At 40.7% G+C, this 22,580-nt stretch overlaps 1 protein-coding gene across 3 annotated transcripts in view; it reads right to left on the bottom strand.

Annotated features, from left to right (window-relative positions):
• Rtn3 (reticulon 3) overlaps positions 1 to 21,445 on the bottom strand; it is a 56,629-nt gene extending 35,184 nt beyond the window's left edge. The window contains exons 1-2 of one of the 3 annotated variants that reach the window (XM_005063890.4): positions 21,095 to 21,445; positions 6,554 to 6,610 (exon numbers count right to left, since the gene is read on the bottom strand). In XM_005063890.4, the coding sequence (XP_005063947.2) occupies positions 6,554 to 6,610; positions 21,095 to 21,236 (199 nt within the window). In that variant the 5' untranslated portion in view covers positions 21,237 to 21,445. The remainder of the gene's footprint in view (positions 1 to 6,553; positions 6,611 to 21,094) is intronic. The other 2 variants (XM_021226227.2, XM_021226232.2) reach the window with 2 other exon arrangements.
• Positions 21,446 to 22,580: the final 1,135 nt, after the last annotated feature.

Below are 22,580 nucleotides of genomic sequence, written 5' to 3'. Positions count from 1 at the left end.
AGCATCCACCTGCATGCCTGTGACCCCACCCACCAGCATTGTAGAACAGAGACAGGCAGGACCTAGGGCTGGGTATATCGTCCTCCAGCCTCTATGAACATGTGCACATAGACACACAGATGTACACACAGACACATATGCTGTGGTATCAGCTTAGTCTGTAGTGTCTGTCACTCAAACACAAGGACCCGAGTTTGCTTCCCAAAAACCCCAGTTTTAAAAAAGTCAGGTACAAGGGTGAACATCTGTAATCACAGCACTGAGAATGCAGACACGCAGATTTCTGGGACTCACTGGCCAGTCAGCTTAGCATAATCAGCAAGTTCCAGGTCAATGAAATTCCAAGGCTCAAAATTCCAAGGCGAGCAGGTCCTGAGAAATACTGAGGTGCCCTCTGTTTTGCAAACATGTGCAACCACCTACCCACGCACAGACACAAAGTCCTTGTACTACTGTATAAAGGTGGGCAAACTGATCAATCTCACATAAAAAAAACTTTGCTGACACAAACTCCAGACCATTCCTTTTATTAGAGGGCAAGGTGCAATGCTAAGATAATAGGCATATACTACTACAGCTGACTTTAAAGAGTTCTCTGTCCAGCTGTTTAAGTTTTGGGTAGTGAAAAACTTCTATATCACTTGGTCTAAGCCAAACAGCATTTCAGCTTGTGTTAGATGCTATACAAATGAGGATGTTTAAAATCTATACAACAAAAGCTAAGTGAAGGCTGAAAAACAAAAAAGGTTTTCAGAAAAAAAAAATGTTTCTGCAAACCATCCACCCAGCATTAAAAGTGTATATTAACTCAGTGTATAAGTAGCTACATGATTTAATAACCTAGTACCAAAACAAAAAAAAAAAACCCACACCGACCTTGAACATAACCTTTTCCAATTTTGTTTTTTGAGACAGGGTTTCTCTGTGGAGCCTTAGCTGTCCTGGAACTCATTCTTTAGACCAGGATGCCTCTGCCTCCCAAGTGCTGGGACTACAGGCATGTACCACTACTGTTTGGCTACAATTCTTTCCAACTCTTAGGCAAACTATTGGTATTGTATAGGAAGGAGCTTTTTGGTTTTGTTTGTTTGTTTCCTGGAACTTGCTAGGATTAAAGGCATGAATCACCACTGCTTAACTATAGGAGCTTCTTATAAAAAACATTTAACCCTCTTCTGAGACAAGGTCTCCCTCCATAGCCTTGTCTAGCCTGGAACTCATTTTGTAGAGGAGGCTGTTCCTAAGCTAACAGAGACCCCTGTCTTCTGCCTTCTGAGTGCTAGGACTGAAGTGGACACCGTCATGTATTTCTGCCTTCCGAGTGCTAGGACTGAAGTGGACACCGTCATGTATCTCTGGAGCTGTGGCTTTCGTTCACTAACTCAGAATCGCCAAGGACAGAGCCCACTATCTGTTCTCTAGATCCCCTGACCACTGCTTCAGCACATCTGGCAAATTTTAGGGGGCAGAATGGTCAGAACTGCACTTTAGAGCTCCAGTTCTATAAGTCACAGGTGGTGGTCGCTCTTCATTGTCCATCATTTTGTCCAGGGGTACAGTGACACAGCACAAGAGGAGCAGGGGTGGATCTTCTTTGCTTACTTTATCCCTGTAGAGCTGAGATGGAGCTCAATGGTTAAGCACTTGCAGAGCATGTGCTCAGCTCTGGGTCCCATTCCCAGAAGCACACACTAAACTAAACAAACATAATTCTAAGCCTCTTTTTAAAAATACAATTAACACTAAATTTGAACGGAATAAGGCAAAACTCCACTTGACTAGAAAGTCTGGCTTGGGAATTGACTGAGGAGGGTTTTCTGGAATTATAATATTTTATAAGATGAGGATTTAAAAAGTGACATAATTTTAAAAACACTTTAAGTAAACTCAACATATATATCAAACTAATATATCTGAATGGTAAAATCCCTTACAGCTTACCGTACTCTTCAAAAATATCTTCTCTACATTTTTCTGACTCAAACGGCTCTTAGAAATAATAGGGTAGAATGAATAGCTTAGACTAATGTTATTATTACCACTTAGTTAATTGCCCTCTTACTCAGGTATCTCTATTAATTAAAGGGTCACTCTACACACATTAGCAAAGGGGTGCCACCCTGCAGGAGCCACGAAATCATTCTTTCACATAAATACATGTATATCAATACAAGGGAAGCTTGAAACATTCAGGTGTAGGTTTTCCTACACTTGAATTTTCTTATGTTCACAAAACAAGAAGGCAAGACATAATTACCGTGCACAACAGTACCAGCAACTTTCAGCCATAGCATCCAATAGGAAGTTAGCCAGCAGACAACTTTGCAGCCAAGCAAGGTCCTAAACAAAGTCTCCTTTGTACAAAGAAAAATGTTTCACTTAAATTTTTTTTTTAGAAAAAGGCTGTAACTGGCAAAATGTTTTCCTCAATGCTTGCCCCAAGTTCAGTGTTGTAACTTCCTATTCCAGACACCCACTGCATCAATCAAACTGAGGACAAATACCCAAGATGCACTTCTTCTTCCAATCCCCAATGGTGGATGGATCTTTTCTTTCCAATCTTATTTCCATCTACTTAAAAAATAAATAGCTTTTCTAAAGAAAATGAAAGTATTTTCCATATCCACTCTCTTCAAAGCTGAAACCAAATTCCAATTTTATTTCTTGTTTAATAGATGGCCTCTCCCCCAAATGATAGCACATTTTATCACTAATAATGGGAATATGGTTAAAGTTCTATCTCCTTTGCTCTCATGGTTTTAATATCAACTTCAATATAACATTCTTAAAAAGTTTCTTAATCCTAAATGCAGCTATTTGATGGTCTGTATCACAGGTGCAGCAGTTGTAAGAAGGGACTAGTGCCTTCCCTCTACCAGTGGCTGTGAGGGTTAAAGATCTGCATCAAATATTAGCATGGTAAAGGCCTGCTAAACATTATCTACATGCAGTATGTCTGCCAATGTCTTTGTGTCTTATAACATATAGGAAGACACCATTACAATTCATTCCTCATTTCAGAAAGGCTTAGAGAGTGCCCAAAGTTTAGCTATGCTTGATGGAAAAAGGAGCCCACAGGCAGAAGACTACAAGGGTCTACTACAGAACACAAATTAGTTAAGAAGGAACTTATTATTAAATTGGCATATTAACTATAAATACATTTTATTAAAAAGCTTGATTTCCTAGGTTATTTGTGGGGTTTTTTGTTTGTTTTGTTTTTCGAGACAGGGTTTCTCTGTGGCTTTGGAGGCTGTCCTGGAACTAGCTCTTGTAGACCAGGCTGGTCTTGAACTCACAGAGATCCATCTTTCTCTGCCTCCCGAGTGCTAGGTTATGTAGCATGTCTTTCATAAAAGTTAGTAAATAATTTATTTTGGTAAAATGTTTTTACTCAATCCAAATTAATGACATATCTTTTTTTTTTCTTTTTTGATACATGCAACTTCCTGAAACCTGATAATGGTAAATAGATAATCTGTATTTCAGTATTAAAAATATAAAACAATTTTGTTATGCTGAGGATTGAACCTAGGTCCTTACATATGGCAATCACTGAGCTACAATCCCAGACCACAAATCATTCTTAAATCTAAAAATGTCCTACTTAATGATTGCGGTGGTTTGGATAGATAGAAAAAGTATGTTTTTCCCAAAACTAAAGGGTTAAGGAATGCAGAAGAGATTAGTTGGGTTAGTAACAGTTATGGACTCAAAGTTCCTGCTAGTGGCAGCATTCAGAATGGCCTCTGTGAGATAGGGCTGCTTCTAGTGCCAGGGTTTTAATTGTCAAACATACCAACTTCCCCTCCTTATTTTTAAAGGCAGACTAGAAACTTCCAATATTGGCTAACCTAGAGTACAACTAATCATCTACCAAATATTTCTTCCTAAGATGAACAGACTGGCCTCGAGACTGGTAGAGCTCCCCTGGACTGATTTTTAAATACTGTTTTGTTTTTTGTTTTTCAAGAAAAGGCTGGCTTACAGCATCATTAACTGCCTTTATAGTAAGACTATTCTGAGTTTGCAAAATTCAAAATGAAATTCTTTTTTTTTTTTTTTTTTTTTTTTTTTGGTTTTTCGAGACAAGGTTTCCTGGAACTCTCTCTGTAGACCAGGCTGGCCTTAAACTCACAAGAGATCCGCTTGCCTCTGCCTACCCAGTACTGGGATTAAAGGCGTATGCCACCAACACCCGGCTCAAAATGAATGACTCTACTTATCTTAATATTATATAATTAAGGATACTATAAAGGAGTTAGAGGCGCTAATGTTATCAGTCTGAATTAAAACATTTCATAAGATTTTTATTCTTTTTAAATTAAAAAATGTATTTATTTTATGGGCACCCAAGTGTTTTACATGCATATATATATAAGCTCACTTCATGCCTGCCTAGTGCCTGTGGGGACAGAAGTCACTGGATCCCCCAAAACTGGATTTATGGATGGTTTCTAAGTTGCCACGTAGGTGCTGGGAACTGAACTCCAGACCTCTGCAAGAGCAGCTAGTACTCTTAACCACTGAGCCATCTCTCTCCAGACCTTAATTTTTTATTTTTGCAGTGCTGGGTATCTAACTAAAGGCCTCATGTATACTATCAAGGCCTCATGTATATTAAATTGAGCTAATTCTCCAGTATCCAAGCTACAGAAAATCTCAGCTAGAATAATGAACAGTTCAAATAGAACTTCTGAGATCTAGCTAGTGACTTTAATTATACAAGCCCGTTACTCCCACCCCCAGCATTCAGTTGATGCTGGGTCTGAACCCAGGGACTCTTAGAAGGGAAGAGTTCTATTACTGAGCCATAACAGTTTCATCATTTTATCTTTAAAAAACTAAGGGTTCCCACTGACTTGTACTTGGGTTTAGTATCACAGTACAAACCATTTTATTAGCAGCACTAATCAACAAATCACACAGCACACTCAATTCTTGACAGGAGCTACCATGCTGACTTAAGATGCCTTCCCCACTGGTAGACAATTTTTTTTGTTTTGTGACTGGGTGGATCTATTTGTGCAATCCTGGCTGGCTTAGAACTCTCAGCCTCTGCCTTCAGAAGGCTAGGATTATAGGTGGGAACTACCATACTTGAATTTTTTTTTTTAAGCCACAGCTTAATCTTTAGGATAAGGAGCCTTAATATTCCTAAGGATCCTAAGGATCTGAAAGCAGTCTTGCTGTTTGGATAAATTTCAGTCAGATTTACACTAAAAGTCCAGTAGCAAGGCTGTTATTTTGTAGGTCAGTGGAAGCATATTTACATATTGCTTTCTAAAGCCACTGCCCCTTTATATCAATTGCATAAATTCAAATGAAAAAGTTAAGTGCATTCTGGGATTGAGAAGTCTCAAAACCCACAGGCAAACTTTAAAACATTTTAAAGATTTATTTTATTTCTAATTGTGTGTCTGTGTGGGGGAGTGGGTTGGTATGTCCATGCAGAATATAGTGCCTGTGGAGGCCAGAAAGGGATACTGAATCCCTGAAGTTAGAAATAGAGTTAACTCACCCAATATAATTGCTGGTAATCAAACTTAGGGACTGTTGAAGAGAAACAAGAGCTCTTAACTGCTGAGCTGTTGCTTCCAACATAATACACTTTCAACAGTGTGAGTGTGTGAGAGAGAGAGAGAGAGAGAGAGAGAGAGAGAGAGAGAGAGAGAGAGAGAGAGAGAGAGAGAGAGAGAGAGAGAGAGAGAGAGAGAGAGAGAGAGAGAGAGAGAGAGAGAGAGAGAGAGAGAGAGAGAGAGAATTCATGCATGGATATCAGAGGACAACCTATAGAAATTGAGTCTCTCCTTCTACCATGTGGTCCTGAAGATTAAACTCAGATTATTTGGCCAGGTGGAAGGCATCTTAACCTGCTGAAACATCTTACTGGCTCAAGTTTTAAATTTTTTTTACTGATTTATTTACTTTATATGCATTGGTATCTGCCTGCCTGCAGTCTGTGTGAGGGTGTTGGATCCCCTGGAACTGGAACTACAGACCACTGTGAGCTGCCACGTGGGTGTTGGGAATTGGACCTGGGTCCTCCAGAAGAGCAGCCAGTGCTCTTAACTGCTAAGCCATCTCTCCAGCCCATTTTTAATTTTTAGGTAATAGTCAAAACGACATCTATTGGGGGAAGACCTAGGCCCTGCCTTGGATGAAATGACAGACTCTGGAGATCCTCCATGAAGGGCCTCACCCTCCCTGGGTATCAGAGTGGAGATTGGGTGGGGGAATGGAGGGCCTGGGGGGGGGCAGGGGACGAGGGGAGGGAGAGGGAGCTGGGATTGACAAGTGAAGCAAGCTTGTTTCTAACTTAAATAAAAAAAGGGAGAAAAAAAAACTACATCTAAAGCTTATGCTGTATTAAGTGGCTCACTCAGCTTCATTTTGGGACCTACCCTTATGTAGAAAAAAGATGGGCTAGTAACTATTTTCTATTTTAAGAGATGTGGGGGCAATAAAAGATTTCCACCTCATCCTCAGTTACAGCCTCTTTCTTAACATTTTTCTTTTGTTAATGTGCAAAAACAAAAAGTTATGGACTTGCCTTGTGAGGTCGAAAATATAGATACAGGCTGAGAGGAAGAGGAAGAAACAAAGGAATCTGAAAGAAAATATACAGTATAAAAATTTGACAGGCTTACATAGGAATCTTAACTTCAACTTTCTTTTTCTGGAGGTTTATTAGCCAAGGGAAGATTCAAACTTTATTCCAGTGACTGTTTTCACTCACCTGCCAGTGACACCTCATTTCACTTCCAGGATGCACTTCTAGAAGTCAGTCTTTTTTAGACAAGCATTATCACCTTCCAGAGAAAAGAGGAAGTCCTTCCATTTCATAACAGCTACACCCTCAAGAGCAGACACCCATCTGCTACCCTTTGACAAAGGTGGTTTGTAAGTACTAACTGCTACTTGCTTTCAATAATTTTCAACTACATTTTGAAGCATGAAGTTACTAAGATGACAGAGGTAGGTGGATATCTGTGAGTTTGAGGCCAGCATATACACAGCAAGTTTCAGGATAGCCAGGGCTGTCTCAAAAAAACAAAACAACAACAACTAAAAAGTCACTGATGAACACTTAGAAATATTTAACTGGGCTAGACAGTAGTGGTGCATGCCTTTAAACCCAGCACTTGGGAGGCAGAGGCAGGCAAATCTCTGAGTTTGAGCACAGTCTGGTCTACAGAGCAAATTCCAGGACAGTCAGGGATACACAAACAACAACAAAACAAAACAAAACAAAAACCCAGGCAAAACCGGACCCTCGGTATTAAAAAACAAAACAAAACAAAAAAACACACACACAAATTCACTGGAAAATAGGGCTAACATGAGAAATTTTTCATCTTTGGAAATCAAATTCCTCCAATCTGTCAACATAATTTAACTGTACCATAAACATACCCTTTAACTAAGCAGTTAATGCTTCCAGGAATCCATCCTACAAACAAGCCAAGTATGTGTACAAGGGCATATGTGTAAGGATATCCAGTAAGAGTACTGGTTTTAAGTACTAGAAATAATGTAAATGTCCACCAACAGAAGACTAGTTAAAAAACAACATCTAAGCCAGGAGGGTGTTCCCATATGTTCAGTGCAACAAAAGGGACTAACAGAAGGGATTAATGGTCTGGAGTGAACCCAAAATGATAATAAAGGTTTGTAACCCCAGTATTTGGGAATTAAATTCCAGAGGGTCCGATCAAGGCACCCTGGGATACATAAAAGTTTGGCACCTTTGTCTCTGTCTTCTCTCTGTCTCTCTTACACATAGACCCACTCATGGTGGCACACCTTTTAATCCTAGCATTAAAGAGGCAGAGGCAATGGCAGGCAGATCTTTTTGAGTTGAGTCCAGCCTGGTCTATATCTAGGTCTAGGCTAGCAGAGTTACATAGTGAGACCCTGTTTCCAAAAAGAGAAGAGGAGAAGTTGTCTGGGATAGAAAGAAGATTTTGCTTTTTTAGCACTTAAGAAAACATGATCTTTTCAGTAAAAGTAAAGAAAAAAAAGTCTCCTGAGATAGCAAAATGGCTCGGCAGTAAAGGTGCTTGCTTAATAATCTAAGTTCAGGGATCTCTGTGAGTTTGAGGCTGGGCTGGACCGATAGCCTCCAAAACAATACAGAGAAAACCTGTTTCGTAAAAACCAAAATAATAATAATAATAGTAATCTAAGTTCAGTACCAGAGCTCACACATGATAGGAGATAACTGATTCCACAAGGTTGACCTCTGATCTCCATATGAAAACTATGACATGCATGCACCAGTATAAATACAAAGTAAATGTTAAAAGGTCACATGAAAAACAAAACATTCCCCAAAATGTCCTAAATATAAAAAATGTTATGAGTTCCTTTTTCTTCCAATTATAAAAATGTTTTCACAAATATTAAAGTTTGATTGCTTTAAATAACTAAGCAATAGCAGTATCTGTTAAGTATTAATTTAGGAAAATTATTTTATAACAAATACAGAGCACATTAAAATCAAGGCAGAATTTGGTGGGAATCAGATAGTCACTCATTAATTCAAAATCAGAATTTGAAATTCACTTTCCCAAGTTGCCTTAAGTATCACATACATTCTTAAACATAAGAACCATTCTCTGCTGGGCGGTAGTGGTACACGCCTTTAGTTCCAGCATTCTGATCTCTAAATTCAAGGTCAGTCTGGTCTACAGAATGAGTTCCAAGCCAGGACTGTTACATAGAAAAATCCTGTCTCAAAAAAACAAAAACAAAAAACAAAAAACCTGTTCTTACTCTTCTTAAAACAATTTACTATTATTTTAAATTGTATAGTTTAAAATATCTATGTGTGGACATGTGCACATGAGTTCAGGTGCCTGCACAGTCTAGAAGGGGGCATTAGATACTCTAGCACTAAAGGCATAAGCAGTTATGATCTACTCTGAGTGCTGGGAACCAACTTCTGCAAGGGCAGAACGTACTCAAGCTCAGAGCCATCTCCCTAGCCTCTCCCTTCTTTTTAAAAGGAAAATTCTTACTATCTGTTGCTCAGTGTTTCCAGATGGATTCATTTCTAAATGCAATTACTGCCAACTATCAACTGATCAGTTTAAATCTAAACAGTCAGGTGACCTATTATCCCAGGATTCAGAAGGCTGAGGTAGGAGATTGTGGGTTTAAGGACAGTAAGACCCTGTCTCAAAGAATACGCAAAAACAAAAACAAAATAAATGTATCTGACAACTGGTTGCTGGGGGTCCTCCTTTAAGTAATCCCAATGCCAAAGTAAAATTTTAAAAAGTCCTATGAACCTTGCAGCTGTCTGGCTGTTCATTTCTACTTATTACCCCCACCCAGTGGAAAATTCCACCCTGCCAATTTGTATGCATAGCATCTGTTCTGATAGAGAACAGAGATAACCAGCAGTTTGCAACAATATTGCGTGAGGTTTCTAACTTATAAAACCACATGATACTCATACTTACATCTACCCTATAGGGATGTGAACTCTAGAACAGCGATCTTAATCCTCCAATACAAGTGGAATAACTTACTGTAAGCAACTAGTCTAATACAGTAAGAGCCTTAAAACTTGAGTAGTGAGTTGTTGGAATGTAGTAGCAACAGTCACTGGGATAAATAAAGATCACCCCAGAAGAGACTTTGCTATCTTAAGTGAACAAGGGCCAGGGGAGGGAGTGGAACAGTAGGGGATGAGGGCAGGTGGAACTGGGCAGATTCTAAATGCCTTTATATATCTAAATGATACACTTTGTACAGTGAGGAATCACTAAAGGATGTGTGTGACACTATCATATATAAGTGTTTTGGCGGAGAAGACTGTTTTGTTTGGAGACAGGGTCTCAGTATGCATCCTTCTAGAGTACTGAGTTCACAACCATGTGCACTATATCCAGCTTTCACCCAAATTTTAAAAAGAACTCAGATCTTGGTCGGGCATGGTGGCACATGCCTTTAATCCTAGCACTCAGGAGGCAGAGGCAGGCCAGCTTGGTCTACAAAGCAAGTTCCAGGACAGCCAGGGCTATACAGAGAAACCCTGCCTCGAAAATACAAAATAAAACAGACAAAAAGTAAAAAAAAAAAAAAAAAGAAAAGAACTGTGATCTCTACTAAATTGGAAAGCTCCTGAGTAAGGTCAGGCCTGGTGGGTTAAAAGTTGTCCTCTGCCAGGCATTGGTGGCGCACGCCTTTAATCCCAGCACTTGGGAGGCAGAGGCAGGCGGATCTCTGTGAGTTGGAGGCCAGCCTGGTCTACAAGAGCTAGTTCCAGGACAGCCTCCAAAGCTTAGAGAAACCCTGTCTCGAAAAACCAAAAAAAAAAAAAAAAAGAAGTTGTCCTCTAACCTCCACACTTACATGTTAGTGAACTGTCCTGGAGAAACTTTGCAAACAGCCTAAGTTAGGCCTTCATCTCCACTGGCAAGTCATATTGGTACTATTCCTTCAAAGGTTATGATGACTCTATCTCAGTGGCAATCTTACTCTAAATCCATCATTCCAGTCTGATATGAAGAAAAATATGTCAGACCCAATTTGGAAGACATTCTGTAAATTATCTTGATTGGTATTTCTCAAAACTGTCAAGATCAGGGGCTGGGAAGATGATTCTGTGTACAAGCCAGGGAACTGAGTTCAGATCCCCAGCACTTATGTAAAAGCTAAGTGTGATGCACACATTTGTAACCCCAGCACTGGGGGAGGGAGCTTTACAGACAAGCAGATCTTGGAGCTCATTGGTCAGCCAGTCTAGCCAAAACAGTGAGCTCTAAGCCTCAGTGAGGGGGAGAAAATAGTAGAGAATAGAGGAAGGACAAATAGAGTGAAAAATTTATAGTGGGCCATATAAAGATGGAAAATACATAGAAAGTAGTGGGCCATATAAAGATGGAAAATACATAGAAAGTCCAAATTATGTTTATTATTGTGTTTTCTTTAAATTTTTTGACTGTTAATGAGCTAACTACAGAGTAACATTTGATTGTGGGGGCTGCTAAGCTAAACCAACATATATATTTTAAAGACATCTAGACTTCAAAATTTGAGTCTAAGGATATTTTACTTTGGAAAAGAGGTTCTGCTTTTGTTTCCACAGATGAAAAGCTAAGGATTCCTTCTAGGCTAATATGGTTTGATCAAACAAGACCCCCTGAATCAATGGCCCAGGTGATCCCACATCCACAACAGCTTCAGAACTGCAGGCTGAGATGACCAACCACACAAAATAACCCAGTCAGGACCTGAACATATAATTCTAAATTTTCTTAGGATCCAATAAAATTAACAGTGCCCCAAATCAGCAGGAAGTAGTCTAAAAAACTATGCCCAAATTCCCAAATATTGTTTATAAAGGTTTGTCTTCATTTAAAGGGGGTTAGTTATAAACGGTTAATGGTCACAGTCAATCTCTTTCTAAAGAAAAAAAAATAGGATATGATATAGAAATGAATATTTTAGATTGTTATGGATTTTGGTTTATTTGTTTTTTTGTTTTGTTTTGTTTTTTGTTTTTTCATGACAGGGTTTCTCTGTATTGTTTTGGAGCCTGTCCTGGAACTCGCTCGGTACACCAGGCTTGTCTCGAACTCAGAGATCCTCCTGCTTCTGCTGGAATTAAAGGCATGCACCACTACCACCCAGCATAGTTTGGTTTATTGATAAAAATTTTAGGTCAATTTTTTTATAGTTCTACTCTTGTTTGAGGTATTATGTTCATGAAGCTCATTTAAAAATGTAATATATAGTTAAGAAATACAAATCGGGTCTGGAGAGATGGCTCAGCAGTTGAGAGCTCTGACTACTCTTCCAGTGGACCCTGGTTCAATTCCTAGTACCCACATGGCAGCTCACGCCTGTCTATGGCTCCAGTTCCAGGGGATCTAACAACCAACACAGGTATGCACACAGGTAAAACACCAATGCACATAAAGTATTAAAAAAAGAAAAACAAATTAATACTCATCTATGATAGTCAAGCTTGTAGTCATGTAAGTTAGGTTTTCTAGATATACAGAGACATAATTCAAATGGATAGGTAATCTTCAAACACTTGAAAAACCTACAGATCATGGCATTTAAAATGTTTTAAGAACTTAAAACTTTTCTTGACAGTGAGATGTGTCTGTTCCAGGCAGCACCAATTACTTCAAGAGGTTGATGGGCACTGAAGAAGCTCCATATGGAGTTTGCCTTCAATGTGGCAAGACCTCCCATTTGGGCAAGAGACTGCTTTTGCCTGAACTGCTTGACTGAGCTGTATAAACTGGACATGCAAGTGATTGCTAAACTTGCCAAAACCAGATGGGATGGTTCTTCAAGGTTCCTGATTCACAGAAGAAACTTCCAGACATTGTGCAGGACACAGAAGAAAGCAACTGACAAACTTTGCCATTGCAAGGCAGAACAGATCTTCAAATTTCCTGCTTCATTTAAAACTCTGCCAGATATTATGGGCCTAAAGGCTGAAGATGGCTCCTACATTACAAAAGAACTTTGGGAGACTGTCCAGGCAGCCAAATATCTCTGCCATTTCTAGAGTTTTGAAAGTTGCTTACAATGCACTTCCAGTTTACTTTGATGGAATTGAAGACAATTATAGTTACAATAAAAGATAAATTAGATATAAAACTTTAGACTCACAAAGATAGGGTAGATAAGAGAGTATTTTCTTTAATTTTGCCAAATACAAATAGACTAAACACTGTAATTTTAATTCTTGCTTGGTAACTGTTTTGTTATATGTAATTTTACTATGTTAAAGTAAAAACCTTTTTTAATTGACAGAAAAGGTGATGATATGGGATGTCCTTCTGTATTCTGTGAATATGTTATGTTTTTATTGGTTGATGAATATAGCTGTTCCAGGCGGGAAATCCAAACAGAGATAGAGAGAAAAAGAAAGCAAAGTCAGGGAGATACCATGCAGCCACAGGGGGCATAAGATGTGAGGTAACAAGCATGAGCCTTGTAGTAAGATACAGAATAACAGAAATGGGACAATTCAATTTTGAGAGCTAGTCAGTAACATACCTGAGCTATTGGTCAAACAATTATAACTAATATTAAGCTTCTGAGTGCTATTTGGGAACTGGTGGTAGAGACAACAAACATCCAATAACATTAAGGTATCAGAAATATTAGCCAGCCCTGATTGGCATACAGCTGTAATCCCAGCTACTTGAGACAGAGGTTGAAGGACTGAAGATTTGAGGACAACCTAGGTTACAAGTGAGTTTAGGAACAACCTGGGCAAATTGGTGAGACCTTGATTAAAATTAAGACCTACAAAGAGAGCTAGAGATGTAGCTTAGTGACAGCACCCTTGTCTAGTACTCACTAAGCCCTAGATTTAATTTAATTTCCAGTTGGGCAAAGATCCTGTTATTAAGTATAACTACCTAGAATGTAAATCAAAAACAATGCTCATTGTTGAAACACTTTGACATAACGGACAAAAAGGGTTCTTACTAATTTTGCTTACAAAATTTTCCAGAATACCCTTGCACTTATCCTCAAGGGCATGCTGCCAATGAGGAATATGCCAAGTGCCAACATGTACCTCTCCTGGTTATGTGTTTACAGGAACTAGTAAGTCAGTTAATTTAGGAAAAGAGGTAAGGATTATCTTTGAAATAATAATCATCATCGTCATCTACCACAAGATGATCCACCCACTAACGATTAACCTTCCCTAAGTGGAAATCTTAGCAGTTAAAGAAGTTGTCTCAGTCAGGTGTGGTGGCGCACACCTTTAATCCCAGCATTTGAAAGGCAGGTGGATATCTATGAGTTTGAAGCCAGCCTGGTTTACATAGAATTCAAGACATCTAGGGAATACATTGTGAGACCCTGCCTTCAACAATAGAGGTTCTCTCTGGAGCTGCAATAGGAGAGTCATATGTCTTCCATAACTCATAGATCCACAGTAAAAAAGATTTCCACAAGCTGGGTGGTGGTGGTGCACACCTTTAATCCCAGCACTCGGGAGGCAGAGGCAGGTGGATCTCTGTGAGTTTGAGGCCAACCTGGTCTTCAAAGAGAGTTCCAGGACAGCTTCCAAAAACTACAGAGAAACCCTGTCTCGAAAAACAAACAAAATTTTTCACGATAAAATTAGGAACAGTAGTGTTATATCTTAAACTGAGTTAGTGTGTTCATAGCTTTCAAAACATATACAATATAATCTAAACATAATCTAAAACAACTGTAGAATTATATTCAATAATTGTTATAAATGAATTAGAATAATTAAGATAGTAAGGTCTCAATATGTAGCCCTGGCTGGCCTGGAACTCAGAGAAGTCTTTGCTTTGAAGTGCAGGGATTAAAGATGTGTGGCATCATGCCTGGCCAGAAAGTTGTTTAAAAAAAAAAAAGAAAGAAAGAAAAAATTTTTTTTCAAATTTCTTTTTGCAGTACTGGGAACTGAACCCACAATTTAGCATATGCCAGTCAAACATTCTGTCCTTTATGTTTTTCAAAAGTCTGTAAAGTCTAGAAGGCTAAAATCATAAACCATAAAGCTGAACACAAAACACACTAGGGACCTATGATTACTACACACATAGTCACTAACATAAAACTTATTTGGAGCCAATGTAATTCTGTCAAGAACTAGGAAGTGGTCAATTCTAAGACTATAGCTAATTTAAAGAGAAGTGTCTTTCAACAGAAATAATGCTTGGCCCCCCCAAAAAAACCCTGGTAAACTTAACTTTCTCTTTTCCTTTAACAATGTGTCACTAATTCCTTCATTATCAAACTTCACTCAACAAGCACTTGCAACACTCACCTGAGAACAGGTGACTGGCGTATCATGAGGAACAATTTCCTCACAGCTGAATTCAATAAAGCAACACTATTCCTACTACGGTTTTCAGACCATCTCTAAAATACTAAAAAGCAAAAAGGGTTCAATACAAGAGCAGTGCAAAGAATAAACAAACAACAACAAAATAAAGATAAAACCACTGAAACTCTTGCCATAAATTTTGTAAATAACCACCTGGAGATTTCAAGTTAGGATTAAGATACATCTATTAGACAAGTACTTTTATATGAGCTAAGTAGCTAAATTACTTATAAACTTGGCTTCAATAGAAAATAGCATCTGAAGAAACCTTTCCTTTGCCAGGAATAGTAAAAATAAAGTCAGTTGGGTGTGTGTTGACTATTCTGACATGACCATTCTTGCTATTTCTTACACAGGTCTACTGTGACAAGTATTTTATAATGTATCCTAATTATATTTACTATAGCCAGAATGCTACAGAAAATATTTAAGCATATTGACAAGCCACCTACGAAACAAGTTATACTCTTTGTTTTTGCTTTTTTGAGATAGGGTCTCTCTGTGTAGCTTTGGCAAACTGGGACTTGGTATGTAGATCAAGTTAACTTTGAATGCACAGAGAATTGCCTGTCTCTGTCTTCTAAGGATTGGGATTAAAGACAAACTCAGCCATCATGTGTAGCTGTCAAAACCGTTTTTTTTTTTTTTTTTAATGTCTGAGGAGAGGGCTGGAGAGATGGCTCAGTGGCCAAGAGCACATACTGCTTTTGAGTACTTGAGTTCAGTTCCCAGCACTGACCTGTAATTCTAGTTCTAAGGGGATCTGACACCTCTGGCCTCTATGGGAACCTGTACTTGCATATACTTAACCTATACACACACATAATTAAAATTTAAAAATATATATTTACAAAAGTGGCTGGGTCACTTGGGAATAAGAGGCAGGTGAATCTCTGTGAGTTGGAGGCCAGCCTGGCCTACAAGGAGAGTTCCAGGACAGTCAGGGGTACTACACAGAGAAATCATAACTTGAAAAACAAACAAAAAACAACAAAAGAGGCTGGGAAAACATAGCTCACTGGTGGACTGTGTGTCTAGCATAGGCCAGCTCCTGCATTCACACATCAGTACTACTAGAAAAATAACAATAATAATTTTCTTTTATTGTTAAGGAAGACTGAGATTTTTTTTCACTTGTAATTCAACTACTTGTGGTGATATATTATTTATGATTTACTAAAGCTTGCCTAGGGATTCAGAAAGCAAAGCCATACTCAAGCTATAGAGATCAGGCAGTGGTGACAGATACCTTTAATCCCAGCAGCCAGAAGCTAGGAGGTGATGATACACACCTTTAATCCTAGGACTCAGGATTAAGAGGTAGATGCAGCCGGGCGTTGGTGGCGCACACCTTTAATCCCAGCACTCAGGAGGCAGAGGCAGGCGGATCTCTGTGAGTTCGAGGCCAGCCTGGTCTACAGAGTGAGTTCCAGGACAGCCTCCAAAACAATACAGAGAAACCCTGTCTCGAAAAACAAAACAAAACAAAACAAAAAACAAAGAACAACAACAACAAAGAGAAGTCTTCTTTCTTGAAAAACTACATGTATTTTACAAGCTATTATTTAATTTCATGAAGTGAAACATAACTTTACTTTGACACCATGATTTTCAGAAAATTTAATGTTAATAACTATTAAAAACATATTTTAAATTCAGACACAGTTGCTGGAGAGATGATAGGTCAGCAGTTAAGTGCGCTGATTGAGCCAGGCAGTAGTGACGCACATCTTTAATCCCAGCACTCTGGAGGCAGAGGTGGGCAGATCTCTGTGAGCTTAAGGCCAGACTAGTCTACAGAGTGAATTCCAGGATAGCCAAGGGTACACAGAGAAACCCTGTTTTGAACTCTCCTCCCCCAAAAAGGAGTATTGGATGCCCTTCCAGAGGGCCTGAGTTCTAGTTCCAGCATCCACAGGGAGGTTCATAATTGTCTGTAACCCCAGTTACATACCATCAGCCATCCTCTTCTGACCTCGAAGATGAGACACACATGTGGTGCACAGACATACATGCAAGCAAAACACCCATAAACTTAAAATACATTCAGACAATATAGGAATTGGGCAATTCTTACTCCAAAAAGAACATATTTTTATCTCTTTCACGCCAACCTCAAATGTCTGCCTCTGAAACTCAGTCTCCTTCAAAGACAGAAATCTGGGAACGCATCCTGGCCTGACACCTTCTCTAAGAGTACTATCTTGAATGCTGCTGCTTTAACACCTGTCACACTGGACCAGAGATTGCTGTTAGTCATTCTTACCTATAACGAGAAAACACTATTTCTAAACTTCACGACTGGACAGTCAAGACAAAACTTTTTTCAGGACATTAAACAACACTTACTCTTAACTAAAAGCAACTAAAAAACTTAGTAAAGAAAGAGCATGAAGCTCAAGACTGATAGCAATGCTTGCATGTTTTTTCTATAACCACAGCAGAATTGTTAAATTTTAGAACAAACCTCATCTTATTTTCATCTTGCCAAACATTGAGACATTTCCTTAGACAGAGAGAAGCATGGAGAAAGGAGCTATAATAAAATGGTGGCTTTGCTGCAGTATCTTTGGTTTTTGAGACAGGATCTCTCAGTATAGTCCATCAGGCTGGTGAACCTCCTACCTCAGTATCAAAAATGTAGATGACATGTACCATGTTCAGCTTCACTGAGGTACGTCAAAAAGACTTTTTGTTTTCTGTTGTTTTTTGAGAGTGTCTCATTAAGAAGTCTTGATTGGCTTGCAATTCTTTCCCTATAGACCAGGATGCCTTCTAATGTACAGAAATCCGTCTGCCTCTGCATCCTGAGTGTTGGGATTGAGCATGTATGTCACCACATCCAGCTATTTCTAAAATGATTCTTTAGGTAAGAATACAAATGTATTTCACCATGGCATAGTCATATGATTTTTTTTAAACATAAGAAAAATTATGTGAGGGGGCTGGAGAGATGACTCAATGCTTAAGAGTGGTTAAGGACTGTTCTTCCAGGGAACCAGGGGTTCAATGCTAACACCCACAAGATGGCTCACAACCATCTGTGAACCCTAGTCCTAGGAATCCATACGTCTTCTTCTGGCCTCTTCTAGACACTGCATGCAGTGGTACAGACACATGCAGGCAAAAATCATTCACACATAAAATACAAAAATAAAAATTGGGCCGGGAGTTGGTGGCACACGCCTTTAATCCCAGCACTCGTGAGGCAGAGGCAGGCAGATCTCTGTGAGTTCGGGACCAGCCTGGTCTATAAGAACTAGTTCCAGGACAGCCTCCAAAGTCACAGAGAAACCCTGTCTTGGGGGGAAAAAATTGTGTGAGGAAGGCAGAGAGTGGTGCTTATGGAGGTCAGAACAACTGTGAGAATCACTTTTCTCCTTCTACCATGTGAGTCCAAGGGCTCTATTTTAGGGAGTTAGGCTTAACAGCAAGTGTCCTATCCGCTGGGCCATCTTGCTAGCCTCGTAAGATAGACTTTTATATTCAAGAAGTCACTTGACCAACAAGAATCTTGCACTGCGGCCACTGAAACTATTACTGCTTTCTGGATATCAGTAAACTGGCAATGGGCAGGAGTTTATGATAGGACATTCATTTAGTATGTATTTCAGGTGTTCCTTTCCAGCCTGTAAACCTGATGATTCATTCAACAGAAACCTATTGAGTACTTTTGTATTTACAACAGACAGACGCTGTTTTAAGTGCCAATTGTGGGCTAGGGGTGTGTCTCAGTGGTAAAGTGTGTGCTAGCAGCAGCAAGGCCCTGGTTCCATCTACAGCACCACAAAACAGACAAGAGGGAAAAAAAACCTCACTGGTGACAAATGTCTACAGCCGATGTTGCCAACAGCAATTCTATACTAAAATTTAGAAAAACGGGTAATATTGGGGGATGTATACTAATTGGAAAGTGCAATGCAAACCCATCTACTAGAAATACCATTTTAATATATAAATTTCACTGTTCACAAAAATACCTCATTTTAGCATCTTTCCCACCACCATAAAAAGATGTTAAAAGCTGGATGATGGTGGCACAGGCCTTTAATCCCAGCACTTTGGAGGCAGAGGCAGGAGGACCTAAAGTTTTGGGACAGCCAAGGCTACACAGAGAAATCCTGTCTTGAAAAACCAAAAAGAGGTATGGTAAAACATAACAAAAACAAAAAGGCAAGATAGCTTGGTATAGTGGCTCATGCCTATTATCCCAGGATTTGAAACGCTCAGATAGAAAAATGGCCACAAATGCAAGGCCTGCTGGGATATGTAATGAGCTCCAGAAGGACACTGTATTTAAAAATGGCAATAATAAAATTGTGACAATATGACATGTGACATGTGCAAATGGTATCAGAAACATAAGCTAAACAGAAACTTTGCATGTTAGTATATTTGTATTGCCAATATAAAATTTACCTAGTGGCAGTAATGCTTGCATTCTTCTAATGCACCAAGGGAGCCAATCCATGACAACACGTTAAAAGAATAAAAATGTTGATTCTTGCTAGGTGTGGTGGCATGCACCTATAGTCCCAGAGGAGGCTGAGGCAGAATCATCTTTTGTTCAAGGCTAGGCTGAGCTACTTTGTCTTAAAATTTCTTTTTTACCATTTGATCATAGGACTAGAATTTTAATTCCCTGGCTGCTAGCTAGAATGATTCCTCAATACTTAACATCTGATCTTGTGCACAAATGTCCAACTTCTAAAACCTAGATTTTTATCCGAAATTAGGAATAGGAAGAGGCCAACCAAACAGTAAGTAGTGAGGTAATTAAAGCCAAGGGACCAAGCTGCTAAGTTATAGAAAGCCACTGTTCATTTGGAAGTTAGCCCAGAACACAAAAATTTGGAGGAGAAATGCTGGTGATTGAAACAGAACCAGGGTTCCAAATATGCTGCCTCATTCCTTTATCTGCAGAAGCTTCCTCCCATACCATTTACCCAAATGACTATAACCACCCTGCAGAATCCGGCAGGACAACAGACTCTCAGACAGGTGGAAAGCCAGTATTAGGAAACACAAGGGAATACATTTGATGCTAAGATCAGGAATATTGTGTTCATTAGAATGACCAGCCCAAGATTGTGTGTTGGAGATAACAAAGCATTTTTTAAACCTTTCAAAATTCTTCCTTTGACAAATCGTATGTTTTCGCCAAAGACTCAGTTCCTTTAAGAACCACCACCTGCCAGCGAGCAGATTCTTCCTCATGAAGACATCTGCACTGCAGATCTCTGCACGAGGAGAGCTTGCTTGTCAGCTCCCTCCAGCAGGCAGACAAGTATACAATAGAAACTAAAGGAGGCCAGCAGCTCCCCTCCTCGTCTTTTCACAGACAAGGGAGAAGGGGGTCCAACCAGCCTAGGCTTTGTCTGAATTTTCTCCTCTTTTCCCTGCAGCAAACGTTCCCTTTTATTATACTGCTATCGAGAATAAGCCATCGAAAACATGAAATCAAAACATGGTGATGACTTGACATGACTGTATTTATTATCTTCTAGAATATAGCAACTGATTGCGCGTCCCCACCCCCACAATGCGCCCGTGAAGAGCTGGCTGTGCTGCAGATGCAGCCAAGGATCCATCTTGGACTATCGGCAGCTCCCTCCCAAATATTCCTGTGCTATTCTCATCACGCCTCCTCTACCTCAGAGCCTCAGAAAAATCTGGCATTCAGTTTAGCCCAAAACAGTAATAGAACTTCCTGATTCTCCTGGAAAACAAACAAAAAATTGGGGGAGAGGACTATCACCCACGTAAGATTGTGTCAACACCTGTCTGCAAACCTGCAACGCCACCCCTTCCACCACCACCCCTCTCAAAATCCTAATATCGTTTCTCCTCCGGCCCACCTGTCACAATCCTCTCAAGCTCGCTAATCCTCCACTAAATCAGCCGCCCCCCTTCCACCCTAGGGCTCTCCCGCCTCCTGAACACAATCCATTCAGTTCACCTAGCCTTTCTCGGTTTTCACCCCACGACTGTGTCCTCACCTGCGGGGAGTCAGCATCAGCGCCCACTCTCTAGACTACCTCCCCGCCCCCAACCTGTTTTCTTCACACCCCGTTATTTCCTCACCGCGGCTCGGCCCTTCGCTCCCCTCCCCCTTTGCCTGTTCCTCAAATGCCCGCCTAGGGACTGAAGCCGCCCGCGGACGGGGTAGGTCGCCCGCCCCCGCCCGGAGACCCAGTCGCTCGCGCTCCCAGGGACCCAGCTCCCCGCGCGCCTCACCCGCACATGAGGAGCCGCAGCTCTTCGCCCCCAGGGCGGGGCAGGCTCCCGGGCTCCCGCCGCTGCCGAGAGCGGACGGCTCGGCCCCGGAGGACGACGAGGAGATTGACGGGGACTGAGTGGCCGCCGACGACTCCGCCATGGCTGTACGAGCAAGGGCGGGAGAGAGGTGAAGAGAGACGCGGGACCGGAGAGTGGGAGGGGACACTGAATAATCCAGCAGCTGGCTCTCCAAAGTACAGGGCGAAGGCTGTTCCGAAGACTGACTCCGACAGACTGACTGACTCAACCGTGCTCCGCGGGGAGAGGAGTACGAGCGCGCATGCGCATGGAGAGCCCGAGGACGCGCGGGCGGTGGCCGCGGAGGCGCGCAGCGACGCAATGCGCAGGCGCAAGAACTGTCCCTCGGCGCTACCGCAGGAAAGGACTCAGCGTGACTGGCCCCGCGGGTGGGGCGAGCCTCTGGAGGGCGTCTGTGTGTGCGAAGCGGGGGGAGGGGGTGGAGGGTAGAAACCTGACGTAAGGGGCGTGGCTAAGCACCAGAACCCGCACGCCTCTGCAGCACCAACTGCGGATTAATAAGTCCCCGTCTCCCCCCAACCCCTGGTTCTTTATGTCAGTGTTTTCTAGTTGGCAAATTATGTTTTAACCACCGAGGTTTCTTTGTACTTCCGTAAGCTGCAAATGGTTTTTTAATCATAAATTCTAGTTGATGTCTTGTCTGACGCGTACCTGCCTGTGACTCCAAAAAAAGTGAAAGCCACAATATATAGAGACATCCCCCACCCATGTGCTTTTTGAGTTAGCTGGTCGTGTCGTAATATCGCCTCACCAAGGCAGACATGGCACAGCCCCACGTTTGATAGGTGAAAAGAAATGTTAAACAGAATGAGAAACTATTACTCATTCCAATCACATTGCAGTGCAGTCTCAGAATTAGATTCATATTTTTATCTTGTTTTTCTTCCCCAAGAGGGCTTCAGGTTGCCGTTTCTCTGAATAGGTTCTGAGTTAGAGAAGACATACTTTGGAAGGGAAAAAAAAGCTGCTGAGGAAAGGAAACCAGGAGATAACATCTTGGTTGTGACTGGGAGGGCATAAAATGAGGTATTAAAAATGAGACACAGATACACATTACTGAATCTTATTCATGTCCTAAGATGAGTCCTTAAAAGAAAACATATTTGAAACTGGACCTCAGTTTATATTGGATTTTGTTCATCGATCTTCTGGGTTGACTCCCTGTATCTGGTCAAAAATTAGTGAAAGTACATAATCAAAGCTGTGGGATTTGATGTTGTCAATCAGCAATCGATGACCCAGAGTGCAATTGCAGGTTCAGCAAATCCTGTAAAAATGCAAACTCATGGAGGGGGTGCCAGACAAGCAGGCTGCAGCAGACAGGGAACGCCATCCAACCAGTGGAAATCTAGAACAAGCTGTGGGCCTCGTCTGTCCTAGACACTTTTTTAAGGTCAGATAAAGG

This window comes from Mesocricetus auratus, unplaced genomic scaffold (genome assembly GCF_017639785.1).
Source record: "Mesocricetus auratus isolate SY011 unplaced genomic scaffold, BCM_Maur_2.0 Super-Scaffold_4256, whole genome shotgun sequence".
Classification (NCBI taxonomy): Eukaryota; Metazoa; Chordata; class Mammalia; order Rodentia; family Cricetidae; genus Mesocricetus; species Mesocricetus auratus.
This window is presented reverse-complemented; position numbering and strand designations above follow the sequence as displayed.